The 21,779-nt window shown below is 37.3% G+C and overlaps 1 protein-coding gene across 2 annotated transcripts in view; it reads left to right on the forward strand.

The window, feature by feature from the left end:
• CFDP1 (craniofacial development protein 1) overlaps positions 1-21,779 on the forward strand; it is an 85,267-nt gene that overhangs the window by 15,776 nt on the left and 47,712 nt on the right. For both annotated transcript variants that reach the window (XM_016130098.2, XM_016130097.2), the window contains one exon: positions 5,219-5,338. In XM_016130098.2, the coding sequence (XP_015985584.2) occupies positions 5,219-5,338 (120 nt within the window). The remainder of the gene's footprint in view (positions 1-5,218; positions 5,339-21,779) is intronic.

Consider the following 21,779-nt stretch of genomic DNA (forward strand, 5'->3'; position numbering starts at 1 on the left):
ATCAGTGTCATGTATGTTTGTCAGCTAGAAACTGATAAAAGAATCCTTTATATCACCCTCATGTTTAAATCACATGTACCGTAATATTCATGTTAGAGGGACTCTGGCATTTTTCAAATTACATGAAAAAACACTTTGCTAGCTTTATTATAGTTTTCACTGTCATAAGCCAGATTCCGAATACTTCAAGCTATGGTGTCACTAGAAAGTTGTACTTGAACAACCTTCGCTGTCATAGATTCACCAAGATTTCCAAGCATACATTGATTCGGTCTTTTACTGTTTCTTGTTCAGTCTGACATCCAGTCCAAGATTATACTCCACATTTTAGTCTTTTTAGCATCCTTGAAATTAAAACTTTTTAAGCCTTTTTGTATTTCTTGACATTGTTATATATTTTTTGAATCTATTTATATTGTAGAATGTCCCTCAGTTTGAATTGTTTCCTCATGATTAGCGTCAGATTAATCACATTAGACAAAAATACTGCTTCGATGATGCTTTGTCCTCAATGCATCACATCCACAACACCCAGTATTGGTGGTGATAAATTAGACCTCTTAGGGCAATATCTGTCAGAATTCTCCATTATAAAAACAACCCTTTTCGTGATAATCAGTCATTTTAGGGATCCATTAAATATTTCTTGCTGATGTGAATTAGTAATGTATTTTGCTACCAGAAATCACACAGGAAACTATGTAGTTGTCCAAAAGAAGATGATAAGCACTTAAGGTCAACATTTAATAGTTTGGGAGTCCTATAGTAATAATACAGAGAGCATTTAATATACCATTAGGAATATGCATTTTAAATTTTTTTAGAAATCTTTCTTGGCTTGCATTATTTCCCATGTGTCGTCTATGATATCTAAGAAAGATTTGTTATAACTTTTCCTACATTCGTTATACTGGTCCTACATTGAGAATAAGAAAAACTGGTAACTGTTGCTATGGCAAATTTTTAAATTTCCTGATTGAATTAAATTGTGTAGACTTATTAATATAAACATAATTGTGTGATGCAAATTTCCAATTTCATTTTTTAAAGTAAATGATGGTAAATTCACTAGATGGTTCTTCAGGGAGCCTGCTATTTCTATGATTTGACAGGAGAGGGCAGCACCATGTCTATCAAAAAACAGGAGTAGGGAAGTACTTTTTTTCATTATTATAACATTCAGAAGCACTTATTTAGAAAACATACATTACTGAGATATAGAACATGACAAGTGAAAGTTTTTTAACCCTTTTCTCCTAAAGATAAAAGCCCTGTTAATAGTTGGCAATTTGGCAGAATTTTTTTTTTTTTTTACTTAAATTATTTATACTTTAATTTAGGTATTATAAGGAACCTTAATGTAGGAACTTGGGAGGTCTGAATTTTAATTGATAGCCAGATGCAAGCTAGGTGTGTAGATTTGAGCATAGCTTTTAATTTCTTGATGTCATTCTGCTTTTTTTGCCTTTGTATTAAGTTAAGAGCATTACTACATCTTTAAGGAATGTGAGAAAGTGCTAGTGATGACTGGGAAGAATTTGTAAGTATAAGCATACTATTAGCACAAAGTTAGTCTTTTAGTTTTTTCTAATTTTTTAAATTATTAAATGTTGGATTTTTTTTTACCTTTTGGTTTTGTTTTATTCCCCCACTTCAAAAATGTGTAGCTTATTAACCTTGAAGAATAAGGAAAAATAATATTTTTTTATCCTTCCCTATCACATAACCAGCTGAGCCAGTTAGCTCAGACTTTCCTAAATGATTCACATTTGGAAAAGGCCAGTCATGGAAAGTTTCTTCCTAAACAAAGACTTTTCAGGGAGTTCTGAATAAGTGAAAATGAAGTTAAAAAGGCATTTCTGCTAATAAAACTTGTTTAATTACAGCTAATAGTGGGCCTTTTCCTGTAAGGGTTTTGTCTTACGTATTAGAAGAGGGCTATAATTTCCACCGCTCCTTCTTCAAGATAATGTGATAGCTAAGTTTCTTCTTATTGCTCGTTAAAAGTGAAGTTCTTCTAGGCATACTATCAATGAAGAGTAATCTTCTGCTAATATTACTGTGTTAATAATTAGCATAGTCCTTGAGAGAAATATACCAGTTAATTGAAGTTGTTTCCTAGTGAACATGAATAGGACTTTCACACTACGGAATTAAGAGATATTCCCACGGTTATACTTTTTCATGCTTCCTCTATGGTGCTTAATGTAGACGTGTCTTTTTATAGGTCCCACATCTAACTTAGGCTGAATCTAGGTAGCTTTCCAGAAAATTTTTACCAAATTATCTTAGGTGGCCACTACAGAAATTTTGTTAGTACTATGGTAAAACAAGCAAAACAAAACATGCTTTGCATAAAGGCTTCTTTTTTTACTTTCTCTCTAATTTGGGCCACTTGATCTTCATCTTTTCTTATCCCCAGCATTCTAAAATTTCATAATGATGTGCCTTGATCTTTTTAAATTTGCTATGTCAAATGTTCTGTGAAACACTTTTTGTGGAAACTCATCCTTGTAGGAAATTTTTTTGTTGTTGATAACCTCTCCCATATTTTCTCTTTTTTTCTGAAATTCCTATTCGTTAAATTCATGTAATAGTAAGGCTAGGCTGTGCCATGCTGGGGTAACAAACCCCAAAACTCAGTATCATAACACAGTACACATTCATTTTTTTACTGATGCGAAGTCCAGTGCAGGTTGAGTAGCGCTCTGCCTTTAACTCAGCCATCCAGAGCACATAGTCTTCCAAGTTGCTGTGGCAAGGGGAGAGGGGATAGGTTTTTATTTAATTCTTCTGTTTTCAGAATGAGACTTCAGTGCTTCCCTTTGAGTCTAGAATGTCTGCGATTTTCACTACTCCAAAGAGTAGTTGGTTCTGCTGAGTTGGGTGGCGGATGGTAGTCACTGGTGTTGGCAAGAAGGGGACCTGGAACCCATTTGGTCCTGATGCAAACTTCCAACTGGTCTTAGCCCTTCTCTCCCACCTTCAAAGGCTCCCGGAATCTCAATTTCCTGAACCTTTCTAGAATGCCACAATAACAGATTGTCTTGCTTTTTGTTGTCCGTTTCATATGGCTGCAGGCTTAGGAAGTCAGAGGAAAGAAAAACCTAAGCCAATTACTACTTCTTGTTTGCTTTCTACCTTCAGAAAATTTGATTGACATATATCTTCTGTTATACCTCTTCTCGTTATCCATGTGTAATTTTGCCTTTGTAAATTTATTTACCACTGTTTAGCAGGGAGTAGAATAAAACCTGTGTTCAGACCACCATTTTTAAGTGGAAGTTTTCACTTGTTTTCCGTGAGCTATCCCAGGTCTGCCCCAGATTTTACCGAGGGCAGAAAGATTTAAAGCAACTCTTTCTAGTCCAGCAACCTGGGACTCTGCATTAACGGATGTGGGTTTGTTTTGGTTATCTGTATAGTAGTGTAAGGAATCACCCTTAAACTTAGTGGCTTAAAACAGTTATTTTATTGTAATTTCCCATAATTCCGGGATGGCTGGGCTCATCTAGGCAGCTCTTACTCAGCATCTCCTGTGCTGCAGTAGTCGCTGGGTCTGGAGCCACCTTGAAGGTTTCCTTACTCCTATATCTGGTGCCCTGGGCTAGGGAGACTCAAACACCTGGGGGCAGGAGCAGAGTCCTCAGGCCTGTCTCTGTGTGGTCTTCCCATTAATTCTCTCCAGCATGGTGGTTCAGAGTAGGTAGACTTCTTGTGTGGTAACTTAAAGTTTTAAAGGTGGATTTCCAACAGAGAAGGCTACCAGCAACTGCTTGAGGTGTATTTTTCTAATGGCTAAAGGGTAGAACTCAAGGAGTAAGTGAAACAGCACAAGTGCGTATAAAGCTTCTATTGCTGTCACATCAGCTAGCATCTCACAGGACCATTGAAGCAAGTCGCGTGTCCAAGCTCAGCATCAGTGGAGCGGGGAAGTGTATGCTCGGTCAGTAGGGAAGGAGTGAATGTTTGCCGAATGATGATCTGATCTATCAAATTCTTCCTCTTATTTTTGGCTCTTCACTCTTATTACTGAGAGGTTCATTTGGGAGAGCTGAGGGAAACACAAATTAACCCTGATAGAGAGTAGGACTGAATTTTGGAGGGCCTTGAAAGGCAAGGATCAGCAGTTTATGTTTGATCCTCTGAGTAATACTGAGCAGGAAGCCAACAGACTTTTTTTTTTCCTTTAAATCACCCTTCAAGATTAACTTGGCAATCTTTCCCAGTGACGCTTCTTAATACAAAACTCTCAAACAGTTATTCTGTGTCACTTGTGTAGGCGACACAGTACTGAGTTCAGTAGTGAGATGGCTCTTAATAAGAAAATTTGATTCTGGTCCTAAGAAGCCCAGAAGGAAGAAGAGAAGAGATAGAGACGTATGTTTCTGCAAAGATGAAATTTGTAGGATTCACCTGTCATTATTCCTTGCCTGTCTTATTCTGGATGACCTGATTGAACACTCATAATACAATGACTATAATCTTGGATGCTGCTACAGATAGATTGAAATTTAAACAAAATTCCATGTTTTTGTTGAATTGGCAAGCCTCGGTGGACATTAGGCATTTCTCCTTTATCTGAAGTTTCAGACACCATAAATATCGTTATTTGCTTCTTATTGGATCCTGTTTTATTGAGGGCAGTTTTTCCAGATTTGAAATTGGACAGGATTCTGAGTCATACAGATTTTTTCTATTCTCAAATTAGTGCCTGATTAGCCAGTTTTAAGGGATCTTTTTTTCACCTTTGGCTTGTTTTAGGTGAAGAACAGGAGCCTACTGTTACTTTTCTCTTTGAAACAATGCTAGTGTTTTTCTCCCAAATATTCCATTTCCCCATTCCAGCTATTACTGAGACTTTAAGTGCGAGTCCTCCTCTGCATGGGAGGGGCAGTGGGAGAGCCTTCTTCAGTCCTTAAATCAGTAACCCACAAGGCCTGTGATTCAGTAGTGACTGACCATCAGAGTATGTTTCATGCTGACAGAAGTAACGGAGGGGATTTTAGATCAAATTTATGTACATTGTTGTTTCATTTATTAAGGGAAGATTTTTTTTCTAGAACTGTCGTAATAAATTTAAACCATAAAGCTCAGCTGCCAGAACTTACACAAAGCTCAGTGGGTATTTTCCTTATTGTCATTTATTCCCTCTTTTAGATTTTGTTTCTCTCTTTTTATTCCTCTTGTAAACTTAACATCTGCTTCCTTGGCACAGGGTGACTAAGGAAGTTGATGCTACATCTAAAGAGGCCAAATCCTTCTTCAAGCAAAATGAGAAAGAAAAGCCACAGGCTAATGCCCCTTCAGCTTTGTCGTCACTCCCGGCTGGGTCAGGGTGAGTATTCTAGCCCCAGGCTCAGGTGTGCCTGGCATGTTGGGGAAGCTGTTTTCAGTTTAAGGACAACTTAAATTGTAGCTGTCATGACTCCTTTGCTACTGCCTTTCCTGAAATATTGCCAAAAAGGAAGATACAATGGACAATTAATTACCCATAGGTCTCTTGTTTGATTCCAGCCTGAAAAAAGTCCTGATTGCAGTGTTGACTACAGAGTCGAACATGTAGTAAACTTAACATTAAAAAAATAATTTTTCAAATGAAAATATCAGCAGTTCATCAGAATGTCTAATGAAGATTTGGGTTGATTATTCACTCTCATTCCCCAAGGACCTCAAAGGAATGTGAAAAGGTCAAAGCTAATTTACAAATAATTCTGTTAATACATTGTGGGGAACTTAATAGTTTTTCTCCCATCATATTTTCCATATTACTTGAGTTATTTTTGGCTGAAGACTAGAATTCTTTCTCTTTGGAGGAAATAGAAATCCCTTTCTTCTTAACCTATATGTACAAAGTAAAGCCTCACAGTAAATGTGAGAATCCAGGGCACTGAGCATGGACCACGCCCCGTGTAGGTAGCACTGATCACCCACTGACTCCTATGGGGAGCTTTGTGTCCTTGAGATGCTTGGGGTGGAAAAGTCACCTTTAGAGGCTTCTCTGACCCTTCTATTTGCCACTTCTTCCTTTCCTCCCCAAACATACTTACATGGTTGCTATGAATAGTTAAGTTTTATTTTTTCACAAGGAAAAAAAAGGCATTAGTTTTCCTATCAGATTGAGCTTTTCTAGGACAGGTCTCACTCATCTCCGCAGCCCTGGCTCCAAGCAGTGTTAACACTGGCCTGCTCACCGAGGTTGTGTTCACCCAGAAGCAGACCCTGAGAGGAAAGTTTGAGAGCAAGTTGTTAATGTGGGACATGATTCCAGGAAGCCCCAGCAGAGAGGTAAAAAGGGGTGGGAAGGAAGGTTACTGCTGGTGGTGGCTGGTACCCAGTCCTGTTGGGGAACTCAGGGAAATGGCGAAGAACACAGAGCGGGCAAGGAGGCTGTGATACTTATCCTCCAGCTCCCATCTGTCACGGGCTCAGCTGCTTCCACCTGCCCCTGTTCCTTAGCATATGAGCTGCAGGTGCTTGCGGCAAGGTGCTGCTCTCAGGGTGTGCCGTGGCGGCGAGTGTAAGGACGCGTGGCTGGGCCTATGCCACATCTGCTCAGTACTCTTTATCTGTTTCTTACTCCAAGTATTTCTCTCCCACTGGAGCGACTAGGTGGCAGAAGTCACGTAACAGTTACCCAGAAGTCTAAGAAGGGAAAGGACTTGAGTGCTTGTTACATAGTGGAAGCGATGTCAACACTGCCCGAGGCAGTTGTAGAAGGACCAGCGCGTCCTGTGAGCAGAGTCCTCCAGGCATGGCCCTGGTAGTGTTCTAGCCCCGTGCTTCTCAAGCCGGGGTTTGCAATTATCATTTAAAAGAAATGAAGTAGAATAAGAAAATATTATAGTACATCACATAGTAAGTATTGCTGTGTAACATTTTTATTTCCATTATTAATGTGCTCATACGGGGTCACAAAATAAACTGCATATTTAGTGAGAGCTGAAATTTTTAAAAAGTGAGGGGTAGACCAAAGCAACATGTTATTAGCCTTATAATTATTATATTGTTTGAAAGGGATTCTCTTCAGACTAATAGTTTTCAAACTTTATTGAATATCACTCATAGTAAGGAATAATTTTATAGATGCCATAGTATACTCATAAGTATAGGTATGTAAAAAAGTGAAATAAAAAGTTGGTGAAATAATATTTACCTATACTATACATGATGAACTCTGATTTTCTATCTTAAATTATTACGCATAATGTTATTTTTAAAAATATTATTACTCACTGAATTGATTTCCAATCTACCACAACCTGAATTCGAAAAAATACTACACTAAACTCCATATAGAATTAGCCTTCTGCATAGGGTATGGGGGAAGGGGGAGGTAAATGGGGTAAAGGGGGTCAAATATGTGGTGATGGAGAGAAATCTAACTATGGGAGGTGAACACACAGTGTAAATATATATGTGCCTTACCGTTAAAGTGTATAGCTGAAACTTACTGGATTTTGTTAACCAATGTCACCATAAATTTTTTTTTTTTTTAAAAAGCCTTCTGCGGACTTTTACTTGGGGGGTTACCAGGCTTATATCTGGTGTTATTAATGTCTCTTGCATGTATTTAAAGTGATACTGTGAAAATTACCTCTCGATTAAGTACCAGATAGAAGTAAAGGCAAAGATTCTTCTACTTTAGGTTTCTAGCATAGTTTCAATTAGCACAATTTTGCTTTAGCCTCCTAGGGTGTTTTTTAAAATAATCCCTGTTGATGCTTACATATTCTGCTTGGAAACTATGTGTTTTAGAAACTACTCTTGCTATAATTATAAAGATAACCAGAGGAGGGAGAAGTAGCAGCTTAACAAGTCCTGAAGTCACTCATGGAAATACCATTACATTCTGTATCCAGGCCTTCTTTTCTTAGAGCTAATAGCCTTCCTAGGGTAAGAAATCTGTGGAGATGATATCTGTATTAGGGAGACTCAGCAGATAGCATCCTCAAATTAGGATACTTTGAGGAGAGTTTAATAACTCACAAAGTGATGGGGAAAACCACAGGGATAGAAATAGTGCAGCGTCCCAGGGCTGGTAATAATGAGGCTCCATGACCGCTCTAGACCTGAAGGGGCAAGAAGGGGAGCAGTTACGGCAGACAGAGAGAGCCTCCTGACAGGAGCCGATACCTTCACTTGAGTGATGGACCCTCCAGTGGGGAAGCCAGGGGAATAAATACCCAGCTCTCCCATTCCTCCCTTCCTCCCATCTTTTGCCAGGGTGCTCCATTGACCACTGAGTCTTGGGAAAGAAAAAATTACTCTGACAATTGTTAAAATGGCGAGGAAGACTTATTCAGGATAATTGCAGTAGGTGTTAAGACTATCACAAAAGGAAAGAGATGAGGCTCAACTCTGAATACAGCAAAGACTGCTCGGGATTTATAGCCAAGGAGCAGCATGGGAGGAGGGTCGAGGGTCAGTGGATGGAATATTATTAAGAGAAGACATCAAGTATGTCTGTGTGTGTGTGTGGGGGGGGGATTCCTGCTAAACCAACCTAACAGGATTCTTGCTGAAGGTGGGCTAAGACTTATACATCAAAGGTAGGAGCTGATGAACCTGATCAGATCAGGAAAATGATCAGATATTGAGAGTGGGAGATTCTCTTTAAACTGACTTCACAAGATTCTTGCTAAAACTGGGATGTGCAGGCTCAGCAAGGATGGGGCCAAGATTGAGGCCTAGTCGAGAAGAGGAGCCTGACTAAGCTCTGATCCGAAGAGTCTTTTTTTATCCATATGGGACAGCATCTGGGCCAGAGAGCAGCGTGGAGGAGGACGTAGAGGGAATCTGGAGGAGCCAGCTGATGAACTATCTTTAAGTAGATTAATGAACTACTGACTCCCTTATAAAAGGGTAAAGTGAAATTTGATCAAAACCAGATTTTTTTTACAGTTATAATGGGTTATAACAGATTACAAGGATATGTTTATCTGAGTAAAAAAGCCCTCAGAGTGGTACATGAAAACGGGAACACAACAAGTAGGATACAGTGTACCTTGAATGTCTGAATGAACGGAAGATGACCCTCACGGTTGGCGTAATTATTTTTCTTGCATTTCAGAAAACTTCTCCAGTTGTAATTGTGCTTGGGAAAAGACGGGGTCAGGAGGAATTCAGCTGATCTGGTGTCCAAGCGGGTACATTTTATCAATGCCAACATTAGTACCCACTGCAGGCTGCACGTGTGTGGCATGGAAAGTCTTTTCAGGGGAAATAATCCAATTTATTAAAAGAAAAGTACTCTAAATTTTTTTCCCACAGACTTTTCATTTTCATTTTGGGAGTTGCTTCAGTTTATAGAAATTGTCCAGCAGAAGCATTTTATTTATTTGTTTTTCTTCTCTCTAAACAGATTTAAGCAATACAGGAAAACCAGAGCAGGAGAGTAAAACATCCTGTCCCACATCCTTTGCTAGCAAACAAGAACAGATTCACAGGAGCAAATGTTTGTAACTGAAAATGCATTTCCTCCACATGTTTAAAATAGCACACTGCTTAGGCTATAAAAAGCCAAAGTTTATGCTTTGGGAATGGAGGAAACCAAACACCCAATTTTAATTAGAGGCAGGGATTGGAAACCAGAAGCACTCTGTACATTTGGTAGGAGAAAGCACAGTGTTCGCTGTATTTAAAATTCCCCATGTTGTGTAACCCTATCTCTTGTCCATTTGTCACCCTCTCGCTGCTCTCCTCCCCAGTTCTCTCTACCAGTACCCTTAACCACGTGAATGCAGCTTCTCCCAGAGTTTGTTGAGTATTTGGCCAGTTGGCTTTCAACACCATTATTTACTACTTACTTTCAACCCCACAGTTATTACTTACCTTTTTCTAGCAGTGAGCCGCTGATGGACTGTTAATCTTATTAAAGTTCATAATCCTAGCCATAGACATTAACTTGTTTAATTAAGGGCTTATTATTTAGTTGCCTCCTTATAGATTTGGGAATGACCTCAAGCAATAAAGCATAAGGGTAAAACTCATTTTCCTATGTAGTTCTGTCTTGTCTGTTTGTCTGTTGAGAAGGAACTTAGAGGCCTTACTGTTGAGTCTCAAACAATATCATGGGTGGTGTTAGTTTAGCAATGTTTGCCCCAAAGATAGAAGAGACGGAAGTCCTCACAGTGTCATAATGAAGTTAGAAGAACCAGATTAAAGATGTAGAGTAATGCCTGACTTTTTGTGGTTTGTCAATATTCAGCCTATTTGACTAATCAGTCCCCATGAACTTTTAATTTGTGCAACAGTCTTCCAGTTTGAGCCTTCCAGTTAAACTGGTCTCTTCCAAACTCCTTGGACATGAGTTAACATGACTTTGTTGGCTTTTTAAAAGTTTTTTAATTGTTTTCAATATGTAGTCTTTTGATAGAGAGTGTTCAGTGTTTCACTTAAAGTAACAAAAATCAAATAAAGACACAATATTAAGTGGAAATGTTTCTAATTTTTATCAGAATCTCTTGTTATGATGATTGATCAGACCTCTGACCTGTGTTGATTTATTTCGTAGGCCATTTTATTTTTAAAGGAGTTGCTTTCATGTTGAGAGCAGCATTTCAAAGCTAATTATATTTCACATGTTTTTACTAACAGGGAAAAAGGACCCCATGAATTATTTGCAACAAATGTATTTACATAAACAACAATGACAAATCCAACATTGTTTAAGGGTCAACTGTACATGGCAAGGTTATTTAATACCTAGAGAACGGCCATTCCAAGAAAAGCAAAATCTGCTTTTCAAAAGAGTCAATATCATGTGTAAGGGCTTATTGGTAATTATAATTAAGGTAATTAGAAGAAAGTGGGTATTCTAGGAGATATGACCTTTGTTATTTTTTGAATGTTAGTCTTTATGAGAACAAATAGTGTTTGTCACCTTAAGAATTTCAAATTGTGCTTTTTTCCTCTCTAAAAACAGCTTTATTGAGCTATTTTTATTTAATAATTTAAATTATACAGTTCATTGTTTTTTATCATATTCACAGAGTTGTACATTCATAAAGCTATGCAACCACAACACTTTTCATCACCCAAAGAGAAATGCAGTCACTCTTCATTGCCCTCCACACCTCTCTGATCTATATTCTTTGTCTAGATGTGCCTTTTTGGACATTTTATGTAAATCGAATCATAAAATATTTATCCTTTTTTTGCCTGGCTGCTTCGACTTAGCCTAATGTTCTCAAGGTTCATCCATGTGTCCGTGCTCGTTATGCAGAATAATATTCCATTGTATGAATATAACACGTCTGGTTTATCCATTCATTAGTTGATAGACATAGGGTTGTTTCCACTTTGGGCTATTATGAGTAATTCTTGTATGAACATTCATTTACCAGTTTTTGTATGGACATGAATTTTCATTTCGCTTGGGTATATCCCTGGGCGTAACATTGTTAGATCATATGGTAACTTGGATATACTTTTAAAAAGGAGAATGAGCCATAAGAGAAATATCTAGGAGTGTTACCAAGGGCTGGGTGACTTGGGTGCCTGGATTTCTTCCACCATGATTTCTTTGAAACATGGACATTTCTACGTGTAAGTTCCTGCTGTAAGAAGAATGAGATTGATGGAAAACTATAATGTCGAGTAACACTCTAAAAGCAATGGCTAGAGAAACGATAAGGCTAGTTCCTTCTGTCATAATTAATTGTAGAAGTAAGGAGAGTGAATTAAGTCTTTTGATTTATTCCACAGCCAGCTGTAAACTTTCTACTCTGAGATTTCCTGCTTGGTGATAATTTGGGATTTTAGTTAATTTTAGTTGCCTCGGGGCTGGCCCTGTCCTTTTTTTATTACTGTTTGTAAAAGTTCTTGACCTTCTCACTAACTTTTGAATTGAACTTCATTATTCTTAACAGATGTGGTACTGCCAGTAGGTGTTCAGAAATGTGTGGTGAGATATTTTGATTGTCATGTGATTCGAGAAGACTTCTGGTGGGGTTTAGGGATACTAAGTATCCTGCATTGCTTAGGATGGTTAGGACAGAGGGTTTTCTTTTCCAAAATGTCAGCAGTGTCTTCTTTGAGATAACATTGTTTTAGGGAGCTGGAGTCCCTCACTTATTTAACCACTGGGCTTTCCCTCAGTTTCTGATTCGGGACTCTACTCCAGGGCAGGTGTTCACAAATTGGCTGTCTGTGGACGAAATCCGTCCTTAGATGTCTTATTTGGCCAGCATGTAAAAATCAGGAGAGTTTACATAAAAATCTGGATTACTGGCTTTTCTTCAGAAATGAGAAGTTGTACCACTGCCCTCCCGCTTTCTTCGTGACATCAGTGAGCTTGGCAGAGTGGGTAACGTTTGCCGGTTCCTGTCCCGGCTCAGCTGCTTCCCTCATTCACGTTGCCTGCTTGGTGGCTGTAGTCAGGTGTTCTCACACTCTGGGATGACAAGTTTCCCTTTAATGACCCGGTCAGTTTCCTTTAGGAACCAGTTCCTTAGATTAAATATCAGACATACTGTCCTCTCAGATTGCAGGTTAAACATTTCTTTACCTTTTTAAAAAGACTAAATAGCTTCTATTTATTGACAGTTTGCCACCTTTAAGGGACAGTGTTAATTGCCAAGTGTATTGTTTCATTTAATCCACATAAACACTCAAGAGTCAGACGTTAACTTTGCACCCATTTCACAGATCAAGAAGCTGAGGCTCAGGGAAGTGTCATTAACTTGTTGAGATTACATAGTTGATGGGTGGCGGAGCCAGGATTCCTGTTCAGATCCGTTTGTGAGTAAAGCCTGTGCCTTACAACTAATCTGTTTTACCATCCTAATTGGCCTTTTCTGTTAAAAGTTACTCTCAGCTTTGTAACTGATGCCAGACTCTTTGAAAGCTATTTGCATCTTGTTACTTTTGAAGGAAGTAAGATGACAATTTCCTCCCTTTTTTTGTAAGCCTTTTTTCATTAACCATGACCAATCAGGTTTCCTGTACTTCAGTCTCATTCTTATCTCATGAAATTGAAGGGAACTAGCACGATTTTAAAAATGACTTCCAGAGGCTGTTTCAAGTAGCGTGACAGTGGAAATGATTGATTCTGGCACCCTTGGTGGTACTGCTGTTACCTTGCTTATCAGCTTCAAAATGAAGTGCTTTGTGCAAGAAAAACCTATACCAGATTGTCATCTTCAATGGATGCTAAACTCTGCTTCGTTGGTTTTAACTTATTCTTAATTTATTTTTTAAATATACCTCTGCAGGTACTACAGGTACAGAGTAATTCGCGGTCACCAAGATCAGGTAACCTCTGTCAGTTTGGATTGAATACCTACGTACAGCAAATACTGTGAACTTAGGAAGTGTCCCTATTGGTTTTCAAGGTTGCCTAGAGTTTAACAGATTCTAGTGTTCTTGAAAATCCTGTGAGGAGATGGATTTTATTACACAGGGCAGTGTTCTTCCTTTGCCCTCAGCCTTGAGTCATGGTGCCAGTGAGTTTCAGAAATCTGCATTTAAAAGCCAAGTACCTGTATCTGTTATAAACTTTTAAAACTTCATTTTGCTATGTTCCTATACCCTTGGTTTTACCAAATTACAAGTTAGTAAAATGCTTTGGGCATTTCTTGGGAAAGACACCCACAATAGGTAAAAATTCAAGTTGCAGACTAACATAGACTCCATTTTTGTTCTAATGTATATATGATTATAACATACTAGCATAGTATAAGGAAGCATCTGCACAAAAGAATACAATAGCCAAAGTTACGACATTCACAAAATTTACTCAGTATGATAATAGGACATTGATTTAAAAACAGGATATGGAGGCCTTCATTTAAGGAGAAAATAATGATGCTCTAGAAATGAATCAAAAATATTTCACTAATAAAATCATTAAATTTCACTAATTTATTGATTTCGTTGCTTCGTGTACTTTAGCTTCTTTTAGTGTACACTAGAGGGCAGAATCCCCTCTGAAGAGATAGCTTGTCTTTGGCAGATTCCCAGGAACGAGGAGCATTCCCAAGCTTTGGTACAGGAGCGCTGTACGTTCTTTGCCAAATTAGATTTGTCTCTTGGTGTGAGAGTTCTGTGTGCTATATGGTATCTACATTTTTTTAAATTATAATTTGTTTATTTCTGGAGGACAGATTTTCTAGAAGTGTGATTGCTGGGTCATCGGATATGTGCACCTCACATCCTAATAGATGTTACCAGATAGCCAGTACCAATGTGAAATCTCTCCATTGGTATGTGAGGTCCCAGTTCTGCACACTGTGACCAGTATTCTTCAGGGTTTTCTCCACAATCATTATGTTAACTGCATCTAAATAATGTGCTGTTTTGGCTTAAAATTTCCCCTCCTTTGAAAACCTGTACCAAAAACAGATTTCTTTTTTCAGGAATTAAACTAATGCCACATTTTTGTGCATTTGTCAAATGTTACAGAAAGACTACATTAAGATTTGGGGTATCACCTGTAGGTAGTCTCTATACTGTATCAAATCATAGAAGTTAATTCTCAATCATTTAAGAGTTCGGGTAAAAATATGAGCTTTATAAACAGAAATTGTGAGCCAATTTAGGGGTTCTTTGTTATAGATCCTTTAAAATGCTACATGCTACTTCTCTCTCAGGTCATTTGTGTTGGAAGTTGCTTTGTATTCCCAAACGTTTTAACATCAGTGAAGAATGTCATTTGTGCCAAGCATAGCAATCCATAGCAATCAGTGATTCTTATGTTCTGATCAGGTTCTGATACAGGCATCTTGCTACCATTTCATGGAAAGTTGTGGTTATACAGAAAGTTGCATCTTAGGTAAATATTTTAATTTAGATTGGGGAATTTTTCTTATGGGAGAGGCAGAGCAGCTGTGTTCTAATTATTTTGGTCAAGGATTGAAGATCGGGCTAATCTGAACTTTAGCACTTACTATATTTAGTTACTTAGCCCTGGATTCTTGCCAAAACCCTCTTACCCAAGAGAACCCAAGTCAAATTTAAGGTGAAATAATTTAAACCTTTTAAATTAGGCTTAAATTTCCATATCATTGAGAAAATGGAAGAGATTTAGTAATTCTGGATGTATGTGACCATAAAAAAGTCACAGGTTTTTGATCATTAGCCTTTCCTTGAATTTGAAATGTATAATTTCAATGTATGCTAATTTGGGAATGAGCAGGAAAAACCCATCTTTTGTATTGACTTCCGTTTTAAACTAGGATCCTTTAGCCCCAGCTGCTTGTGAGCTAGTGAGCTGTAGGAGGCAGAGACTAAAAAAGAAAAGTTTTCTTTGTAGTCAGTAGAGTGTGACGTGACTTATCTGGACCAAAGTAAAAATTAGAAAGATCCAAGGAATACCATGTACAAAACACTCTTGATCTTGGTCTCTTGTCTAGTATAACTAGCTTCAAAGAAAAGATTTGAGCAAAATTTCCTTTAGAACAGTAACCACAAATGTCATGTCTGTTTCCTAGCCATGTTTCTGTGTTGTGCTGTGGGTTAACTAAATCCAAGTTTTTTATATCATTTCAGAAAGTCATTTCGATTTAGCTTATATTGGACCAGTCTGGACTTCATTTTCTCAGTCTTGATGTGGTGAAGGCAGCTATCCTATTGGGCCAACTAGGGTCAGCTGTGTGTTTTACACTATCATACAAGAATGAGCCAGGCAAAATTTTGGCTCTGTGAAGGTTTAGATTATGAAGTACCTGTCTTTATGAAATTGGGGTTATATTTTTTTAAAACTCCTTGGAAATAGGACTTCATTTAACACCATAATGAAAGCAAAGTATCAATGTTTCCAGGCATAAAAGGGAAAGTTTGTGATAAAGGCTTTTATATTCCTTACATTTGATCAATCACTGAGGAAATTCGTTGACAATGGAAAAGAGAAACACAACTCCATTTTCCCAATATGATATGACATCGAATTATGATACACTATCTCAGGATACCTCTTCCTGATGAGACTGGTATGCCACTGAGCTTTCTACTGCCACCTTTTCTATATTTGTTTAGGGTTTTCCTAAGATTCATATGCCTCTTTTTGTGCATTTAATAATAGTCATCCAGCAACTTTAAACATCTCTTCGATGTTGGTGATTTTCTACTCTGTACTTCTAGTACTGCCATGCTCCTGAGCTCCAAACCCATATTTTTCACCGCCTGCTAGAAATTTATTCTGAATTCACTTGATACCACATTGGTCCAACATTCAGCTGATTTTCTCTAAATCCTCCCACTTTACAGGGTTGCAGAAACAGAGCCTTTGAAGTTGAGTAACTTGTCCAAGAGGGAGAACTTGGACTTCCTTAAGGCTTCTTTCTAAACCAGTGTTCTCTTCTGCTGGGTCAAACTGCCAATATGTCATTGGAGAAAAAAAAAAAAAAATAATGTACCACCACAGTTCCCTCAATCACTAAGCCCCAACCTCGGTGTCATCTTTAATTCTTCCCTTTCTTTTCCCTGCCTCCCTCACTTCCCCACCTGCCCAATCCATTAACTCCTTTTAATTCCACCTTCAAAATGTCTGTAAACTTTCATTTATATTTTTTTCCTCCCTCCTCTTCCCTTCTTCTTTCTATATTTCATCTCCATTCCCATTGCCTTTTTTCTGGGTCTTGCTTTCTGAAGCATCTGTCCCCATATATTTGGAATATTGAATCTTTTGAGAGGCTATTGTAATTGTTTCCTAAATTACTTAAGACCTATAGTCCCTCTTCTCGTGTCTACCATTCATGCCACTGCTGAGAGATTGTAGACTCACATACAGCTGTATAATACAGAGAAGTGTCTGAACCCTTGACCCAGATCCTCCCACTGTGGTAACATCTTACAGTATCACAGCCAGGATAATGACATTAATATAGTCAAGACAAGAGACTATTTCCAATCGACTAGGGTCCCTCCTGTTTATTTTGTAACCACTTTTCTCCTTCCCCAACTCTGGCAACCACTAATCTCTTCGTTTCTATAGTTTTGTCATTTCAAGAACGTTATATAAATAGAAGCATGCAGTATGTAACCTTTGAGATGGGCTTTCTTCGCTCTGCAGATTTATTCAGGTTGTGGTGTGTACCGGTAGTTTGTTCCTTTTCATTGTTGACTCACATTCTGGTATGGATATACCACAGTTCATTTCACCATTCATTCACTGAAGAATATCTGTGTTTCCTGATTTGGGCTATTACAAATAAATGTTATAAATATTTGTGTACAGCTTTTCATGTGAACATGAGTATTATTTTGTGTGAAAATAAGTTTACTATTTCTACTGTGTCAAATTATGGCAAACTTAGCTCCTTATACAGCACAAAGTTATTGTCTTAGGGTTTTGTAGATTAGAAGTGTAAACTATAATTTGAAATAGGGCCAATTAAGGTTAATGCAGTCATATGGATGGGGTACTAATTCGATAGGACTGGTGTCCACATAAGAAAAGGAAGAGACACCAAATATATCTCTCTTCAAGCATGCACAGAGAAGACGCCATGTGAAAACACAGCAAGAATGCAGCTTTCTGCAAGCCAGGAAGAGAGGTTTCACCAGGCACCTCCATCCTGGACTTCCAGTCTCCGGGTTGTGAGGAAATAAAATTCTGATGTTTAAGCCACTCAGTCTGTGATATTCTTTTATTACAGTCAAAGGCGACTATATATAAACCTACATATAGATCAGTCCAAGGGAAATTTATCTTCACTATGTCGAGTCTTCCCATCCATGAACCTGGTATGTCTCTCTGTTTATTTAGGTCTTTGATTTCTTTCATCACCATTTTGTAGTTTTCAGCATATATGTATGATGTCCTACGTACTTTTGGATGTAGGACATTCAGTATGTATGTCCTACATACATTTTTTGTTAGATTTATAATTAATATTTGATTTTCTTTTGTGTAATTATAGATGGTATTACATTTTTTCTTTAAAAATGATTATATTTTTAATTTCAGTGTCCACGTGTTCATTGCTGGTATATATAAACAGAACTGATTTTTGTATGTTTATCTTATGTCCTGCAGCCTTGTTCAATTCACGTATTCAGGACTTTTAAAAATAGACTCCTTGGGATATTCTGCATAGATAATTATTATGGCAAATAGAGACAGTTTTATTTCTTCCCGATTTGTACGGTATTTTCCTCTTTTCTTTCCTTATCGCACTGGTTTAAATTTCCAGCACTGGGTCAAATAAGAGCAGTGAGAGTGAGCATCCTTGCTTTGTTCCCGGTCTTAGGGAGACGCAGTCTTATACTCTGAGGGATACAGTCTTACATTCTGACGTATAAGGTTAACTGTAGGTTTGTCAAGTGTTGTTTCTGTATAAATTGACATAGCTGTGTGATTTTTTTTTCCCTTTAGCTTGTTAATATGATGGATTACATTGATTTATCTTTTTAAAACAGCTTTGTTGAGATGTAATTCAATACCATACAATCACCCATTTAAAATGCACAATTCGGTGGGTTTTAGTATATTCAGAGTTTTGTAAACATTAGCATTATCGATTTCAGATCATTTTTATCTCCCCAAAGGAAATTCTGCACCCATCAGCTGTTACTCTCCATTTCCTCACACTCTCCCCATTTCTCCCACTCCTGGCCTAGGCCGCCACCAACTTTTCTTTCTCTATGGATTTGCTTATTCTGGACATTTTATATAAGTGGAGTATGTAATATGTGGTTCTCTATGAGTGGCTTCTTTGAATTTGTATAATGTTTTCAAGGTTCATTTGTGTCTTAGCATATTACAGGACTCTGTTTTTTAAAATTGCCATGTAATAGTCCATTGTATGGATATCCATTCATCAGTTTATGGAATTCAAGTTGTTTCCACTTTTTGGCTATTACGAATAATGCTCTGATCATTCATGTACAAGTTTTTCTGTGGACATGTGTTTTCATTTCTCTTGGGTGGGAGGGAGTGGAATTGCTTGATCATATGGTATCTATGTTTAACTGAGGAACTGCCAGATTGTGTGCGAGGGTTTTAATTTCTCCACATATCCTCATGTACACGTCATGACCTCTCTTTTTGATCATAGCCATCCTAAAAGATGCGAGGTTCTAGCTGTAGTTTTGATTTGCATTTCTCTGATGGCTAATGATGTGGTTCACCTTTTCGTGTGCCTATTAGCCATTTGTTTATCTGCTTTGGAGAAGTGTCTATTCAGATCCTTTCCCCATTTTTAATTGAGTTGTCTTTTTATTTTTGAGTTATAACAGATTTTTATGTATTCTAAATATAAGTTCCTTATCAGATATATGATGTACAAATATTTTCCTCTTTGTGTGGGTTATATTTTTACTTTCTTGATCATGTTCTTCGCAGCACAATTTTTTTTATTTTAATGAAAGCCAATTAATCTTTTTTTTTGGGGGGGGAGGTCACTTGTGCTTTTGATGTCTTATTTAAGAAACTATCGCCTAACTCAAGATCACAGCTACTAACCCTTATATTTTCTTCAAAAGTCTTATAGTTTTAGTGCTCACATTTAGGTCTTTGGTCATTTTGAGTTTATTTTTGTATATAGTATGATGTAGGAGTCCAGCTTTCCTGTTTTACATGTAAGATATCCGGTTTTCCCAGCACCATTTTTGAAAAAACTATTCTTTCCTCATTGAATAGTCTTGGTATTTTTGTGAAAAATAAATTGATATTAACTAGACTTATTTCTGGATTCTCAGCTCTATTCTGTTGATCCGTATGTGTGTCCTTATGCTGGTATACATTGATTAATTTTCAAATATTGAACCAGCTCTTCATCTGTGGAATAAACCCTACTTGGTCATGGTGTATAATTCTTTTTATATATTGTTAAATTGTATTTGCTAATATTTTGTTAAGGAGTGCATCTGTATTTCTGAAGGATGTTGGTAGTGGTTTTTAATTTGTTTTCTCACTATCTTTGTCTGGTTTTGGTATTAGACAGTGCTAACTTCATTAAATGAATTAAAAAGTGTTCCCTCTGTTTTCTGTAAGAGATTATGTAAAATTGATATTAATTCTTCTTTAAACATTTGATCGATTCTCTAGTGAAACCATTAGGAGCCTGGAGATTTCCTTTTTGGGGAGTTTTTAAATTACAAATTCTGTTTCCTTAATAGTTCCAGGGTTTACCAAATTATCTATTTTGTAGAGGGTACATTGTGGTAGTTTGTATTTTTTGTGGAATTGCCCTATTTTGTCTAAGTTAAATTTATGTGGATTGGGTTCTTTGTAGTATTCTCATTATCTTTTTGATGTATGTAGGGTTTGTAGTTATAAACCATTGCATTTCTGATACTGGTGATTTGTCTACTCTTCTTTTTTGTCAGTCTTGTTAAAGGTTTATTTACTGATCTTTTCAAAGAACTAGCTCTTTGTTTCATTGACTTTTCTCTATTATCTTTCTGTTTTCAATTGACATCTCATTAATATTTTCTTCTTGTTTTGCATATATAGTATTCTTTTACTAGGTTCTTGAGGTAGGAGCTTAGATTGTTGAATTGAGACTCTTCATCTTTATAAAGTCTGTATTTAGTATTACAGATTTCCCTCCTGAACTGCAATATTTAGAAATGTATCGTTTAGTCTCCAAGGGTTTGGAGGTTTTCTCTTATTGATTTTTAGTTTGATTCCATTGTTGTTGGAGAATACACTTTTTATAATTTCAACTCCTTTAAACTTCTTAACATTAATTTTATGACCCTGGATCTTGGTATGTGTTCTGTAGACACTTGAAAGCTCGATATCTTCTCTCTCTCGCTCTCTTTTTTTAACCAGTATATTTTAAATAAAGTTCTTTTTATGTCTAAATCAGCTGGAGTTAATGTCTGAAAACCCTAACTTGAGGGCACAGACCTTGTATCTTTGTTTCATATATCTGGTCTGGTACATAGTAAGTAAATTATAGCTATGTGCTGAATGAGTGAATAAACGAATAACTTTTATTAATGATCACCATTTTAAAAAAGTTATTGGGTAAACTTTGACCTAAGAATATTACATTCTTATTCTTTTGGTTATGTGTATCCTCTTATCAGTCTTAAAAGCAGATTGTTTTTGCTTCCACAACTTGAGTTCAGCAAGTAACTGACCCTGGAAACAGACTGTAATGCCTCTTATATGATTGGAATGACAATTTATTTCAGCTTAATCATGCATAGACATGTGGGAAGTTCCTTACTCATCCCACAAGACCTATTTCACAACTCCTGCTATTTCCTTTATTTCAGGTCGACTTGTCCTCTTGTTGCAGAAGTGTTGTTTCCACAGCACTGTATTTCACAGTGCACACCCTTGTCAGAGTGAGCAAAAAACTCTAATGTGTGCCTGGAAGCCTTGTTTCCTATCAGGAAGCACATGGTATTCGCTCATCCTTTCCTGCGCTTGACTTTGGGTTTCCTTATAGATAACTCTGGTTGTTTTCTCCTGTTTAGCATAAGTGCTGGGTTAAAATGCACATAAGAGATTTTGATATGATGTGAGACATTATTAAAGTGTTCAGGCTGTGGCTAGTGACCACTACAAGCAAAATTACTGTGTAGAGTAGATGGACTAGATGTAGGAGACCTTACAGGGACGTGAGCTAAACATTTTGCCACTTGGCACAATATCCTGTTTATGCCAAGGCAGTTTGGGGTGACTACCTCTTTGTTGCTGTGGGGATTTTCTTACGGCTTTTACTGCATTTCACTTACCAGTAAGAAACCTAGAGGAAAATATGTTAAAGAGATTCTTGTGATCTCACATCAAGAAGAATGATGGGAGACCATTTAAGTGACAGTTCTCCATACTCCAAGCTTTTTTGCCCCTCAACCTTCATCTGTTCGGAAAATAT

The sequence above is a fragment of the Rousettus aegyptiacus genome, unplaced genomic scaffold (genome assembly GCF_014176215.1).
Source record: "Rousettus aegyptiacus isolate mRouAeg1 unplaced genomic scaffold, mRouAeg1.p scaffold_m13_p_14, whole genome shotgun sequence".
NCBI classification, from domain to species: Eukaryota; Metazoa; Chordata; class Mammalia; order Chiroptera; family Pteropodidae; genus Rousettus; species Rousettus aegyptiacus.